This window comes from Cololabis saira, chromosome 5 (assembly GCF_033807715.1).
Source record: "Cololabis saira isolate AMF1-May2022 chromosome 5, fColSai1.1, whole genome shotgun sequence".
Taxonomy (NCBI): domain Eukaryota; kingdom Metazoa; phylum Chordata; class Actinopteri; order Beloniformes; family Belonidae; genus Cololabis; species Cololabis saira.
This window is the reverse complement of record NC_084591.1, coordinates 4,022,440-4,037,383: the sequence shown is the minus strand read 5'-3', so window position 1 is coordinate 4,037,383 and position 14,944 is coordinate 4,022,440. Positions and strand designations below refer to the sequence as shown.

At 34.7% G+C, this 14,944-nt stretch overlaps 1 protein-coding gene across 1 annotated transcript; it reads right to left on the bottom strand.

Moving 5' to 3' along the window:
* Positions 1-1,324: 1,324 nt before the first annotated feature.
* On the bottom strand, positions 1,325-13,318 carry bet1l (Bet1 golgi vesicular membrane trafficking protein-like). The gene is made up of 4 exons (XM_061720828.1): positions 13,279-13,318; positions 7,281-7,366; positions 5,421-5,477; positions 1,325-3,552 (listed from the first exon to the last, which is right to left on the bottom strand). The coding sequence occupies exons 1-4, from the start codon at positions 13,295-13,297 to the stop codon at positions 3,385-3,387; spliced, it is 330 nt and encodes a 109-aa protein (XP_061576812.1). The 5' UTR covers positions 13,298-13,318; the 3' UTR covers positions 1,325-3,384.
* Between the last annotated feature and the right edge of the window lie 1,626 nt (positions 13,319-14,944).

The following is a 14,944-nucleotide window of genomic DNA, read 5'->3' as shown; positions in this document are numbered from 1 at the left end:
ATTAATCATTTATCTATTTATCTATCATTTCATTCATTTTTTTACCCTTTCCCTGCATGTGTGTGTCAATTTCCCCATTGGGGGAGGAATAAAGGACAATCTAATCTAATCTAATAATAATAACAATAATTAAAATAATAATAATAAAATATACAATCACAAAAGACCATCTAGGACGCTACAGGGTTCCTGGCATTTGATTTTAAAAGAAAAGAAAGTGATCTTGTTTTAATGTGCTACAGGAATAATTATGGTTTGTCTTAACCTAAACGTTCAAACATTAATGATTCATCAGACCAACAACTGAAATAGCACATGCATCATCTTAATTTATTATATCCTCAAATTTGTCCCAGACTTCTATCTGTGTATCTTTTTTTTTTCTACTAGAAAACAAACAAAACAGACAAAAGAAAACAGTACAAAACAACAAAGTCAATGTGGCGCTGCGTTTAATCCGCCTGCAAACCGGTTCACAGACTAGGGATTGGCAATTAACACAATAATCATTCTTGGGAATTTTTTTATACATAAAAATAGATTAATGAAAGTAAAACCAAACTGTTATGTTTTTCATAAGGAGCTACTGTATGTCACTATTTTTCTTCTTTAAAGTGTATGGACAAGAAGAATGCTGTGAAACTTTGCAATTTAGTAGAGGAACTTAATCTTGCAAAGTACCCCCAGCTGTCTTTTCTTTTAATTTTTTTTTTTTTTAATTTGTATTATTTAGTTTCATTGTTTAATTTCCACATTTCCTTTAATTCTCTATCTTACTTTGTGTTCTTTCTGTTGCCTACCTACGTGCTTTCTACATTGTACCATGCCATTACTGAAAACTCAATTTTGCTAGAAAAAAAAAAAAAAAGGTTCACAGACCAGGAAACTGCTCTCATGTGCAAACATATCATAAAATAATTGAAAAAGCTTTAAATAGAAATTAAAATAAGTAAAGTACAAAGAAGTCAAATGTGTCTATTTTCTTTTTCTTTACCTGTGTTGCACTTTACAAGGACCAGCACCTGCGATGAAGAACCTGTAATTTCATTATTATAGAATGTGAAAAATGACATGTGCAAAAAAAAATTGCAGGTGCATAGAGTAGCTGTGCAGAGCTATTTAACTATTATTAACTATTTAACCAGAGCCACTGCAACCACTACGATACCACCGCCCAAAATAATATAAAAAAATAGCTGTTTTAATCTACAATAGTTTTTCGGTTTCTATCCCAATAACATTCTCCTGTTACTCTTCCCATCATATTGTGAATTTTTGATGACCCAAAGATGTCAAAATAAATAAAAACCTCCTTATGTCGATATGTTTCTCAATGATTTTATTGAATTTAATACAATCTCATTTGATTATCAAAATAAATCATTTTTAAAGTCATATGGTTATGTGCCTTCTCGATTTAAAAATATGTAAAACACAACCGAACCATGTACCTTAAACAATTCCCAGAATGTAAAAGAATGCTGGAAAAAAGAGCCGTTAAAAACATTTATTGTTGGTCCAGATAACAGTCACATAACTTGTAGCTGAAGGTCTAATCTCTCTTTAACTTCCAGATATCTGTTTAATTAAATATATACATGACTAATAATAATAAAGCCACAACCAAAGATTGTTTGTATTGTATAGCATTGGAGTATGGAAAAAAACCTTAGGATGTTATGGGGGGCGGGAGCACGTATAAAAAAAACATTTAGAGCCAAACATCAGCCAGTACGGGTCACTTCCTGTCCCCAGACTGAAACCAAAACCCACTTCAATAATAAACTGAATATAAATCTCTCTTGAAACAGAAGTTTAACTCAGTCAAGTTTGGACTTTTTAATCCATATTTCCTCTTTGTATTGTCTGAGAGAGTAGGATGAGTCAACGTGTTACCTTTGTATGTTCACAAACTAAAATAAATGATCATGTCATTTGTAGCTGGGATGGATCGGTCCTGGAGCTTTCATCTATCCATCTTCTACATAGACATATATACGTAGATGCCCCATAGAGCGCTGAGCCGTACGTCAACGACGCCGCCATATTGGATGTTCAAGACTGCGCTGTAAACCAATACAAGTAAATGGACTTATTTTCATAAAGCGCCTTTCTACAAAGACATTTACGTTTTACGTCTCATTTATTCATTCACACACGCACTAATATAGTTGGGAAACAGTTAGGCACCAAATATAATAAATTCCCCCTCACAAAAAAAAGAAAAATAGAGAAACATATTTCCCAATCAACAAAGCATATTTTACATGAACATATTTTACATTTTTCAAGTAACAAAATAACATATTTGAACCATTTTTCAGATTTTTTGTTATTTTATTGTCTGAAAAATGGCTCAAATGTTATTTTATTCTCTGAAAAATGGTGCAAATATGTTATTTTGTTATTTGAAAAATCTTAAATATGTTTTGTTGATGAGAAAATATGTTTCTCTATTTTTCTTATTTTTGTGAGGGGGGATATATAGTTTTTCGGCACTACCTTGTTCTCTATAGCTAATATACAGTAACATGAATTACTCCTATGTGGGATCAATAAAGTTCTTATTTTTGCCATCTGAGAAAATTAAATATATTATATTTGGTGCCTAACTGTTTCCCAAGTATATTAGTGCGTGTGTGAATGAATAAATGAGACGTAAAACGTACATTTCTTTGTAGAAAGGCGCTTTATGAAAATAAGTCCATTTACTTGTATTAGTTTAAAGCGCAGTCTTGAACATTCAATATGGCAGCGGCGTTGACGTATCGCAGCAGCGGGCAAGAACACTCAATGCGGCGTCTACGTATATATGTCTATGATCTTCTCCACCTGCTCCATGGGGCTCCGGGTTGCTGAGGGTGGAGCGTATCCCAGCATTCATAGGGGCTAGGACGGTATACATCACCGGATCACAGAGGCAATGAGGAACTACCAGACATGATCTCACGCATGTTGTCTATCCGGTATTATCATTTAACTTGTTCTGAAACCTATTTTTTGGGGCAGGGAGATTTGTAAGTGACAGGTTCCTCCACCTATAGATCTCAGCAGTGATGAATACCAACCACCTTCACCTGTGTTCAGGCTCCTCCATGTCTCTGCCCAGATCCTGCAGGAGCACGTTCCCTGTGGAACGCCTCAATCTGACGATGTTGATTTCTCCCTTTTCCCAGAACTCAAGGGTCCTTTGAGTGATGAGGCTCATGCGAATGCCCCCCCGCTGACCACCGATGCTCCCACCTTCCATTTAGCTCCTAGTAAAAAAAGTCTCCTCCTCGTTTGCACGAGGACCACAGAACCTCTTGAAACCTGATCTGATATGACTCGGTAATCACTACAGTCTCGCTTCCACATCAGAATGGGTTTCGTGTGTTTCTCGGCTCAGCGCTGGATCCTGGAAACCAGGTAGTAGAGCAGGAAGAAGACCAGGACCAGCCCCAGGGAAACGTAGCAGAGGAGGCGGCGGTTGTCTCTGCCGGATCGGACCATAGTGGAGAAACGCTTCACGCTGCCGGTGAGCAGTCCTGTCGCACTCATGAAGTTGGAGTCCTAGAAGAAGAGGGAGAAGATGATCGTTCTGTTACCTGGCACTCCTCAGTCTCACAATTAAACATCCACTCCCATCTTATTTGCAACAACAAATTCTCATTTCTTCAGAATCCTTAAAGGGGACATTCTGGAGCTTGTTGTTAGCACTTAAATGAAGGTAAAACAGAATGTATTTTCTTTGGTGATTCAGCACACTCAGGTGATCTATCTTTTAAAGTGAAAGCTTCTGTGAGGAATCTTGGAGTTATTTTTGATAGCAGCTTAAAATTTGACAAGCAAATTGACAGCGTGGTCAGGACCAGTTTTTATCAGTTACGGGTTTTAACAAAAGTAAAGCCATTCTTAAATCGTGCAGACTTGGAAAAAACCATTCATGCTTTTATAAGCTCGAGAATTGACTATTGCAACGCTTTGTATGTTGGTGTCTCCAAGTCTTCTTTTAGCCGTCTTCAGCTTGTTCAGAATGCCGCTGCACGCTTTTTAATTAATACTAGACGTCGCGAACACATCACTCCGGTTTTATTTGCTCTTCACTGGCTTCCTGTTTCTTTTAGAATTGATTTTAAAATGTTAATCTTTGTTTTTAAAGCCCTCAATGGGCTTGCCCCTGTTTATTTATGTGAACAAGTGCGAGTTCAGAACTCCACTAGGGGGCTACGGTCCTCAAATCAGCTCCTGGAAGTCCCCAGGACCAGGACTAAACTCTGGGGTGATCGGGCCTTCTCAGTAGCTGGACCCAGGCTCTGGAATAAGCTGCACCCAGAAATGCGCAGCATCACTGACTTTGGGGTTTTTAAATCCAGACTGAAAACCTGGTTATTTAGACTGGATTTTAATACATAGTATTGATGTGAAATATTCTTAATTTAATTTTAATGGTTTTATTATGTTGTTTTTAAATTGTTTTGTTTTAATGTGATTTTAATGGAAAGCACTTTGGTCATCCTGTGTGTTGTAAAGGGCTTTAGAAATAAAGATTGATTGATTGATTGATTGATTGATTGATTGATTGATTGATTGATTGATTGATTGATTGATTGATTGATTGATTGATTGATTGATTGATTGATTGATTGATTGATTGATTGATTGATTGATTGATTGATTGACAGATATGTGCGTAAAGTGTGCGTAAGAACATTCCCACGCAAAGTATGGAATTTATCAACATGTACCTGTGCGTAGGAACGCGTGTAAATGTAAGCACAACTCCGACCATGCGTACACACAAAATCTAGTGGTAGAACAGTGAAACTACAAATAGAACCCAGTAAAAGAGTCACAGTGTTCAGCGATCTCAAACTTCACACGTTCCCCGTTTCCTCTAATTATTAAAAATTCTGATGTACATGTTTGTACCTAAATAGATCTTTCCTAACAGTGTCTTTTAACACGGCAGCAACTTTGCTGATTAAAACGAGACAGAACCAAGAGAAAATAACCAGTATTTATTTATCTATTTATCTGTTTGAAATCTGCTTCTACTAGTTCTATCTGCTAAAGAAGAAGTAGCGTATTCTTCTTTGCATTTATTTTGTCTTAGTTTTGATTCTAATTCCGGTTAAAGCGCCCCGAGCGGTGGAAGAAAAATCCACAGAATAGCTGCACCTTTGTATAAGCTGCATGGTTGAAAACCTATGAAAAAGTAGCGGCTTATAGTCCAGAAAATACGGTAATCTGAGTTTCTTTACAATCCGGCTGTTGAATCTTTTGGGCAGAGCCTCTTTCACACTACGACACCTTCCTTTTGCATGCATCAGAAAATAAATGCGTCTAGTTTGAGCTGGACGTCTCACTGTTCTTGGTAACCAGACGTTTCCACAACAGTTTTGTATATTTATGTTTACTCATGAACGGTAAGGGCTCACCATGCCGTCCAGGTACTCGTTCTGATCCTCGGCTTCTCTGTCGATGTCGTAGGCCAACTGCCAGACGGAGACAGATCAGAAAATTAGTTTAAGATTATTACGTCTTTAATACATCTCTTACTAATCCATTTCATTATTTTTAATTTTTTTAAATTTTTTTGTCCACAGTGGGGAGAACAAGTATTTGATACACTGCCGATTTTGCAGGTTTTCCCACTTGCGAAGCATGTAGAAGTCTGTAATTTTTATCATAGGTACTCTTCAACTGTGAGTGACAGAATCTAAAAAAAAATCCAGAAAATCACATTGTATGATTTTTAAGTAATTAATTTGCATTTTATTGCATTTTATTTTACATTCTGTCACTCACAGTTGAAGAGTACCTATGATAAAAATTACAGACTTCTACATGCTTCGCAAGTGGGAAAACCTGCAAAATCGGCAGTGTATCAAATACTTGTTCTCCCCACTGTACATCAATTTAAACTTATTAACACAATTAAATTAATTATTAAATTAAACACCAGTTCAGGGTCCAGATACACTCAGAATACAGAAGAGGAGAGCAGGTTTTGAGAGGGGAACAGAGCAGGGAAAAGTCAAGAAAAGAAAAGCAAAGCAAACATTTACACCGTTTTAATTTGGACCCTGTCAACTATCACTCAGACATGGGTATCCAATCACGACAGGCAAACAGGAACATGCAGGAGTTTAATTCCAACTTGTCGAAGTAGAAATAATCTATCAAATGTAATACATTGGCAAGAGCTAATCTGAAAATGCCCTTATTAATTCTCTGGTATCTTTGAATGTCCTAACTGAGGAGATGATGTGCTAAAATACTAATTTTTTGGTGGTGCATTCAGTAACATGTGGTCCACTTTGTCAAATAAAATATCTTTCTTTGTGTCACTGGAGTGAAATAGTCACACGTTTAATTAATTGTTATTGCAATAACATAGATTTGTACGACGGAGTATTAGGGCCAAACTAGGACAAAAAAAAAATAGGAAATTACGAGAATAAAGTCATAATGTTGCGAGAATAAAGTTGTAATAGAATAAAGTTGTAATATTACGAGGATAAAGTCGTAACATTACGAGAATAAAGTAATATGAGAATAAAGTCGTCATATTATGAGAATAAAGTTGTCATATTATGAGAATAAAGTCGTAATTTATGAGAATAAAGTCGTAATAATACGAGAATAAACTCGTAACATTACGAGAATAAAGTTATATGAGAATAAAGTCCTAATATTATGAGAATAAAGTCCTAATATTATGAGAATAAAGTAATATGAGAATAAAGTTGTAATATTATGAGAATAAAGTCGTCATATTATGAGAATAAACTCGTAACATTACGAGAATAAAGTCGTTATATTACGAGAATAAAGTCGTAATATTACGAGAATAAAGTCGTAACATTACGAGAATAAAGTCGCAATTTATGAGAATAAAGTCATAATATTACAAGAATAAAGTGTTAATTATAAGAACTCTAACAGGAAGAGTGTGTTAAAATGTTGAATATTGAGCATCTTGTGAAGTTATATTTATAATATATTTAATATTACGATTTTTTTCTCGTAATATTACGACTTTATTCTCATATTATTATGACTTTATTTTCGTAATTTCCTTCTTTTTTTTTCTTAGTTTGGCCCTAATACTCCGTCGTAGATTTTTAAGCTACTAACTGAAAAATAGTTAAAATTTTTTGTTCTCTTAAAAAAGAAAGATCCGACCAGTAGATAAATAACCCCCCCTGTGACCCTGCAAAGGATTAATAGGATAGAGAAAATGGATGGATAGATGGATAGTAGATAAATAGAGTTGCTGTTATTTTTTTACGCACTGATTTCAGTCTGGAGACTTTGGTGGCCAAGTTGTCAGCCAGCCGTTTGTTTTCAACATCCAGCATGTCGTCAACGGAGCCATGACCTGAAAATGGACAGAAGCATGGATTAGTTCTGACTTTTAACCCATTCAAGCCTTGGGCCCGGTATTAAATAATCTTCTGAAACCTTTGGTTTCCTAAGACAAACATAAAGCTGCCCACAAAAGCGTTTAACTTAAAAACTGGATACATAAACATTACTACTACGAGTCTAACTAGTGATGGGTTAAAAAGCAGAGGACAGATAGGTAGACTTTATTCATCCGTGAGGGGAAATTCATTTGTCACAGCAGCACGACACAAAGCAGAAAAAAACAGGACAGATGAATAGTAAATAAATTACATAAAAAACATCTGGCAAGTTCTGCTTGCTGGTTAAAAAAAGCACTCAGTAAAAAAAAAAAGGATATTAAAACAGTAAAAGTGCAGTGGTTTAAAGTGCTTTTTTTGCAGTTATGTCATGTGACTGTCACTAGATAATGACAGCAACAACAACAACTAAATTAAAACTACAAATCTAAGTGTGTTTCCATGTATACTGACGAGTAAAGTGATGATTATTATTATAAAAAAAGAACATTTGAGTGGTTAAAACGTCTGTTTTAGAAGAATACACTGCCTTTACATTGAAGTTTTCAGATACTTTTAAAAATGGTCACATATTGTAAAAACAGGGGCAATCATAATTAACGTTAATGATGATTTAAAGGGATTATAATCACTACACTGGCTTCCAGTGAGTCAAAGGATAGAGTTTAAAACCTTACTGCTTACTGCACACTGAATGGTCTTGGACCAAAATACATGCTGGATCTGTTAGTTCCTATGAAGCTCCCAGACCCCTGAGGTTCATCTGGATCTGGTTTGTTGTGGTTCCAGAACCAGAACCAGCAAGGTTCAGCAGCGTTCAGTTATTCTGCTCCTCACCGGTGGAACAAACTTCCTGTAGACCTGAGGTCTGCTCCAACTGTAGATCCTTTAAATCAGGATAAAAACATTACTGTTTACTGAAGCGTACTCCTAAATTCACTCCTTGCAATTTAAAGTATGCTTTTTGTTTTGTTTTCATCTTTGTTCTTTTTTATCTTTGCTTCTTGTCTAGATACCTCTGTTACTTTTCCAATATATCCATTCTTTTTCAATGTTTGAACCCAAATTATTAGTTTTGTTTTGTATAAAACTTCCTGAGTCGAGGTTCATATAAGGGTATGCATAATAGGCCTTGGCTTCAGCCTATACTTTTTCGGTGCCATTTAAAATATTGGACCTTTTTTTATGTTGTATTATGTTGTATCCAAATGGACCGAAATAAAAACTCAAAACTCAAACTCAAAAAATTAAATACCTGCTGTACTCTACTGCCCTTAGTTTTCAGCAACTTGTGCTTTTTATTATTTTACCTTCTTTTCTCATAATTTTATTTCATTTTATTTGTTATTTACTGTCTAATTATTGTAGAGGTGACTGGGAGATTGGACTCTTGAATTTAGGATATTGTAGGAGACCGGTTCAATTATGATTATAATTACTGATATTGCTTATTGGTTGTTTGTGTTGTATTTATTTATTTTTTGTTATTTTGTCTTTTTCCTTTCTTTTCTTTTCTTCTCTTTCTTTTTTATATATTTTGATGCTTTTAATTTGATTGGGTTTTATTGTGTTCGAGACAAAGCCAATAAATAAAAATAAAGAAATAAATACTGTCTAATTATGTCTTGCCGCTTTTAATGTCGATGTAAAGCACTTTGAATTACCTTGTGTTGAATTGTGCTATATAAATAAACTTGCCTTGCCTTGAAAAAAAAACCCATAATGTACATTTCTGTTTATATTGTTCATTTCTGTTTATACATTTTATCTGTCATCTGTCATCCTACGTCACTTTTTGTAAAGACTCATATCCTGCACTTTTTAATCCTCATATTGTACATTTCTGTTTATTTCTGTTTATACATTTTATTTTATTCTATCTCTTATTTTATCTCCATATATTTGTTTGTTTTTATATTTTTATTTTTACTGTATTGCACCAATCACCACAACAAATTCCTTGTGTGTGTTAACAAACTTGGCAATAAACCCCCTTTCTGATTCTGATTCTGATAAAAGGGGCGGGGCGACTGACTTGATTGACGTTGTAGGGAGCCAATGACAACGATCGATGTACCAGTTAAACTCCAGTAAACTGTCATGATATTGTACCAACGGACCAATCGGCGCCAGATCTCACACCTGACCGAATCAGAGGACTGATATCCATCCAACTGTGAGTATTTTTCAAGACTTTTTTTTTTTAATTGTTAAATTGTTAAATTGACCCCCCCAAAACTGAAAAAAAAAAAAAAAAAACTAAAACATACAATCACATTAAGAACTTGACCAGGACTCCCTGGCAGAAGAGATATTGTATCTAAATGGGACTTTCCTGGATAAATAAAGGATAAATAAAAAATAAAACTTGCTTTTCTCTAAAATATTAGTTTAGTTGATATGCCAAGTCGTTAAAAACGGTCAAACTATCGCCTCAAGTACGTGAAAACAGTGCTGTACGGTAGCCTTTAATTTACTGTATAAGCTAATAAAATGCAGATAAAAAAGCATATTTTCGATACTGTAAATATTTAAACCGTTAAGGTTGTCAATTATAGTTCATTTTTGTTGTTTAACAGTTTATAAGAGCACTTTAGCTGTTATTAACCACTTTTCAACGGAAGGAACTCAACCGTTAAGCGGCTGTTAAGGCTGATTTATGGTTCTGCGTTAAATCGACGCAGAGCCTACGGCGTAGGGTGCGCGTCGCCGCGTACCCTACGCCGTAGGCTCTGCGTCGGTGCTGCGCAAGACCATAAATCAGCCTTTAGACTTGCAGTGCGTTGGCGTTTCTGTTACCGTTGGTAACGGCCGGTGTTCTGCCAATTTCTGCTGCTTTGCCAAAAAATGCTACCTAATGGTTGTCTACCTTTGTAGAGCTACAATTGTATTGTGTTTTACTCCCTAAACCACGTCCTTTTCCCCCCCAAGTCTCTTGCCAGGCCGTCATTGTAAATAAGAATGTTCTTAATGACCTGCCTGGTTAAATAAAGGCGAATGACTGAATGAATATCAAATAAAGCGATAGAATTGTTTTTTTTTCTCTCTTTATCGTATAATTTTCGAAAAAGTGTAATGCAATTCATGTCATGGGTAATGTATTTTGAAGAATCAAATACTCGACATCCCATATCAATTTTACATCGTGCAAGAAATGATTGTCGTCGCAATCAAACTTTGAAAATCGACTGTGCGCATGCGCAGAACCACAAAGTAGCATTTTCTGGCAGGGAGCATGGAATGGCAGAACACCGGTGTTCTGCCAATTTCTGCTGCTTTGCCAAAAAATGGTACCTAATTGTTTTCTACCTTTGTAGAGCTACAATTTTACTGTGTTTTACTCTAGCCCATAGACATATATAAAGGCTAGATGACTCGTCCGCGCTGCTGCGACGTCGTCACACGGCGGCCATCTTGCCTCAGGGGAGCTCGCTCACTCATAACATTGTGTTTAATGGTGCATGTACTGCTTAAACAACCTTAACTTGCTCAATTCTCAACAGATTTTCAAACAGTTTGGTGTTCTATGAACGTCAGAGATGTAGAGATGTAGTTATACTTGTGAATAATTATGAACATTGAAAAACGTACTTTTATATGAAAATAACCAGAAACAGATAGCCATGACATGGTATTTATATTAAATCAATATTTCTATAGTATTCTTAGTAATATTTATATTTACATTATAACATATATACATATATTATTACCTTATAACATGTTTATATATTATTACATTATGATGTATTTATATCATGACATTATAACATGTGTGTACACATGTTATAATGTCATTATATAAATACATCATAATGTAATATTACTAAGAATACTATAGAAATATTGATTTAATATACGGCGTAGGGTACGCGTAGGCTACACGTCGATTTAACGCAGAACCATAATTCAGGCTTATCATGTAAACGGTCACAGGAAAATGGTATTCTCATTGGGTATCCCTAAAATTAATATTTGGGCTTAATCTGAACATAGCCTGTGTCACATGATTTGCAAGACATGTCCAAAATTTAACAAATGTATTTTCAGACTTAAATGTTGAATATGTAGAATATTATTAAAAATATATTTCTAAAAAAATAATACATCCACGGTGCGTTTTGAGGTGTACAGAATGAAAGCAATGGGTCCTTTTTTTTTTTTTTAGAACTGTTTACCACCATAACTGTGTTAAAACATGATCAGTTAGTTTAAACAACTTGTTTAGGGCTCCATATTTCATCCATATATCAATTGATCGTGCATAAAGTAGTCCCATAGGATAAAAGGAAGATGGTGAGAAGAATTTCAGATGAGTAGACACTACATGCCCAAAACCCTTAAAATTATGATTTACGAATATAACAGTTAAGTAAGCAGTGACACAGACGGTTGGCTGTTTAGGACAAATAAACAAGAAAGGTAAGCACAATAAATGATTCCCTGTGCAGTATTTTTTGGTGAGCCTTTACCAATTTATGGCATGGTATGAGTTGCATATTGGCAAAATATTAAAATCACGTTGGTGTTGGATCCTGACATCGGATCTGCACCCCTGACTGTAGTGGAGGTCGCTGAACTTTGTTGCCCAATTCAGGTCTGGAGCCAGTTCTGGGTCGTGACCAGAGGTGTCAAGTAACGAAGTACAAATACTTCGTTACCTTACTTAAGTAGAAATTTTGGTTATTTATACTTCATTGGAGTAATTATTTTTCAGACGACTTTTTACTTTTACTCCTTACATTTTCACGCAATTATCTGTACTTTTTACTCCTTACATTTTAAAAACAGCCTCGTTACTCCATTTCATTCCGGCCTTTAAAAAAAAAACTATCCAGTTAAATTGCTCCATCCGGATAGAGTGAATTTGGTTGTGGTTGTTTCAGATGTTCTTGTCCAGTTTTGTTCTTACATCCGTTCCCTCAGATTCCTGCAACTAAACTTGGATGTACATTCCAATAAAGGTTAGGATAAATGATAACATGCCTCTGAAGTTTGACTTTTTGCACCATTACAATACTTATAGGCAACTAGTCATCATATCTCCTGCTCTCTTAAACACATGTTAATGCTCAATAGTACACATATGGATCTTTAATATATTTGCATTATACTAAGATACATTCATTTTCAATGGCTTTTGTCCTTAATGGCTTTTTTCCCCCTTACATTACTTTTACTTTTATACTTTAAGTAGTTTTGAAACCAGTACTTTTATACTTTTACTTGAGTAAAAAACTTGAGTTGATACTTCAACTTCTACAGGAGTATTTTTAAACTCTAGTATCTATACTTCTACCTGAGTAATGGATGTGAATACTGAAGACACCTCTGGTCGTGACTCACGATCCAGGACTGGACTTTTAAGACCAACACATGCATAAACAGTATATGACATAACCACAGAGTCCTGCAACGTTGAAATGCACCGCTATAAAGCTTTTAGGTTAAACTGTTGTGTAGCTTTCCGCTCTGCGACGTGTTTGTTTTTAAATGATCGACAATAGTCGATTTTGATATGAACGTCCTCCACATCCTTCTCAGAAACTTAATGCGTTATTATCGCTTTATATATATATATACACACTTGAACAAAGTTAAATCCTTTACAGCTGTTTGCACGTGGTTGATATACAAGTAAGGAAAGCAAACGTAACTACACGATTCTGGAAAATATTAGCCTGCTAGCTGCGATCAAAGTTTACCTGCAGTTCGATTTGATTTTTAAGACAGAATAAATGTCACACACAGAAGTGATGTGATCTGATCTCCCGGTGAGATTATACACTGAATTATACAAATGAATCAAAGGAAACGGCAAAGATTTACTGAATATTTAGAAGTGAATACGTGTCAACATTAGTACCTCTGTTCCAGTCCGCCATGTTGGTGATGACGTCACGATCAGCTGATGCGGGGTCACGTGATCACAACAAAGAGTGAAGTGTAGCAGAGTGTAGCTGGCACTTTTATTATTATTATTATTATTATTATTATTATTATTATTATTATTATTATTATTATTATTATTATTATTATTATTATTATAGCATTTGATTATAGAAAATAGTTTATTAAATATAAAAGTAAATGACAAATTTTGAAGTACAGTACCTTCCATGAAATACTGTATAACAGTAATATTGTAAAAATGCCGTTTAATAATGTAAATATAATAAAAATTTTCATCCTTTTCAAGAGCAGTCATCCGTTTTAAACACTGGTTTTGAAATTTGCTAAATTAACATGATATCTTAGATAACAAATAAATATGACTCAGTGTAAATAAAATGAGGCACAATCAAAACTAAAAATGGCACTAATATTTAACATTTGAAACCCAATATCAGGAGTTATTCAGTCCTTAATTGACAATATTTTATGGAGGTTCCAGTTAGTTTAGATCCTTGTTAAGAAAAAGTACAGATAAAAAATCTATTTAATATGAATAACAATATTACTGGTTTTTCACCAATTCATACAGTCTGTCAAACCTTTCCATCATTTCTTTAAATTATATTTTCTTAGCAGTGTAAATGCTAGCAGCTACGGATGTTTATTTGTATGAGTCATTTATGAGTTTCAATCTTATGTCTTGATTGTTGGTCAATCTGTCCTTTTAAAGTAACTTGTTAAGAAGTTAGGTCCTGTCCATGTCCAACTGTGTGTTGTTATCCACTTAGGAAACTGCATGATGGTGTTATAAGACACAATCTTTTGCTTTTGCACTCCTCTCTTATGCATTTGTAGCTGATTGTGGCCATGAGTGTGACTTTGAACACGTGTTTGGGGGGTTAGTAAGACCTGATCTCCACTGCAAAGGACATTGAATTAAAGTTGTGTTTTCAAAGGGTTAAAAGTAGTACTGTACCTTTTAAAAATCTTATTAAATTGAAGTTAAGACCTTTATGATAAAGAATAAGAACTAAATTTTTTTAAACATATCTGGAAAAATGTATGATTTACTTATTTTGTTGTAATGAATTGTAGAAGTTTAAATTGCTGGCATATTTGAAGAGACAGTTGAGAGGTTGTAAAAGCCCCACTTCCACATGTGTCTCGGGAGGATACGTTAAGATAAGATAAGATAAGATAAGATAAGATAAGATAAGATAAGATAAGATATTCCTTTATTAGTCCCACAGCGGGGAAATTCGCAGTGTACAGCAGCAAAGGGGATAGTGCAAAACAAGAGGCATCAATAGAAATAGAAATAATAATAATACAATAATAATAACAGAGTATGACACACTATAAACAGTACTGATATATACAATAATAATAATAATGAAAAATACTGGTATACAAATAAGATAACAGACAGATATTTACATAATTGCACGTTGTAGTGAATGCTATTGCACATTATTTTCCAGTATGTACAGTATATACATTTATTGTCAGGTTGTTATGTATGTATGTGGTCTACTGTGAGCAGTGCTGGTTGTGTAGTCTCACAGCTGCAGGGAGGAAGGACCTTCTGTAGCGCTCCAGGTTCCTTTTCATTATATCTCCAGCTTTGGTTGCAACCG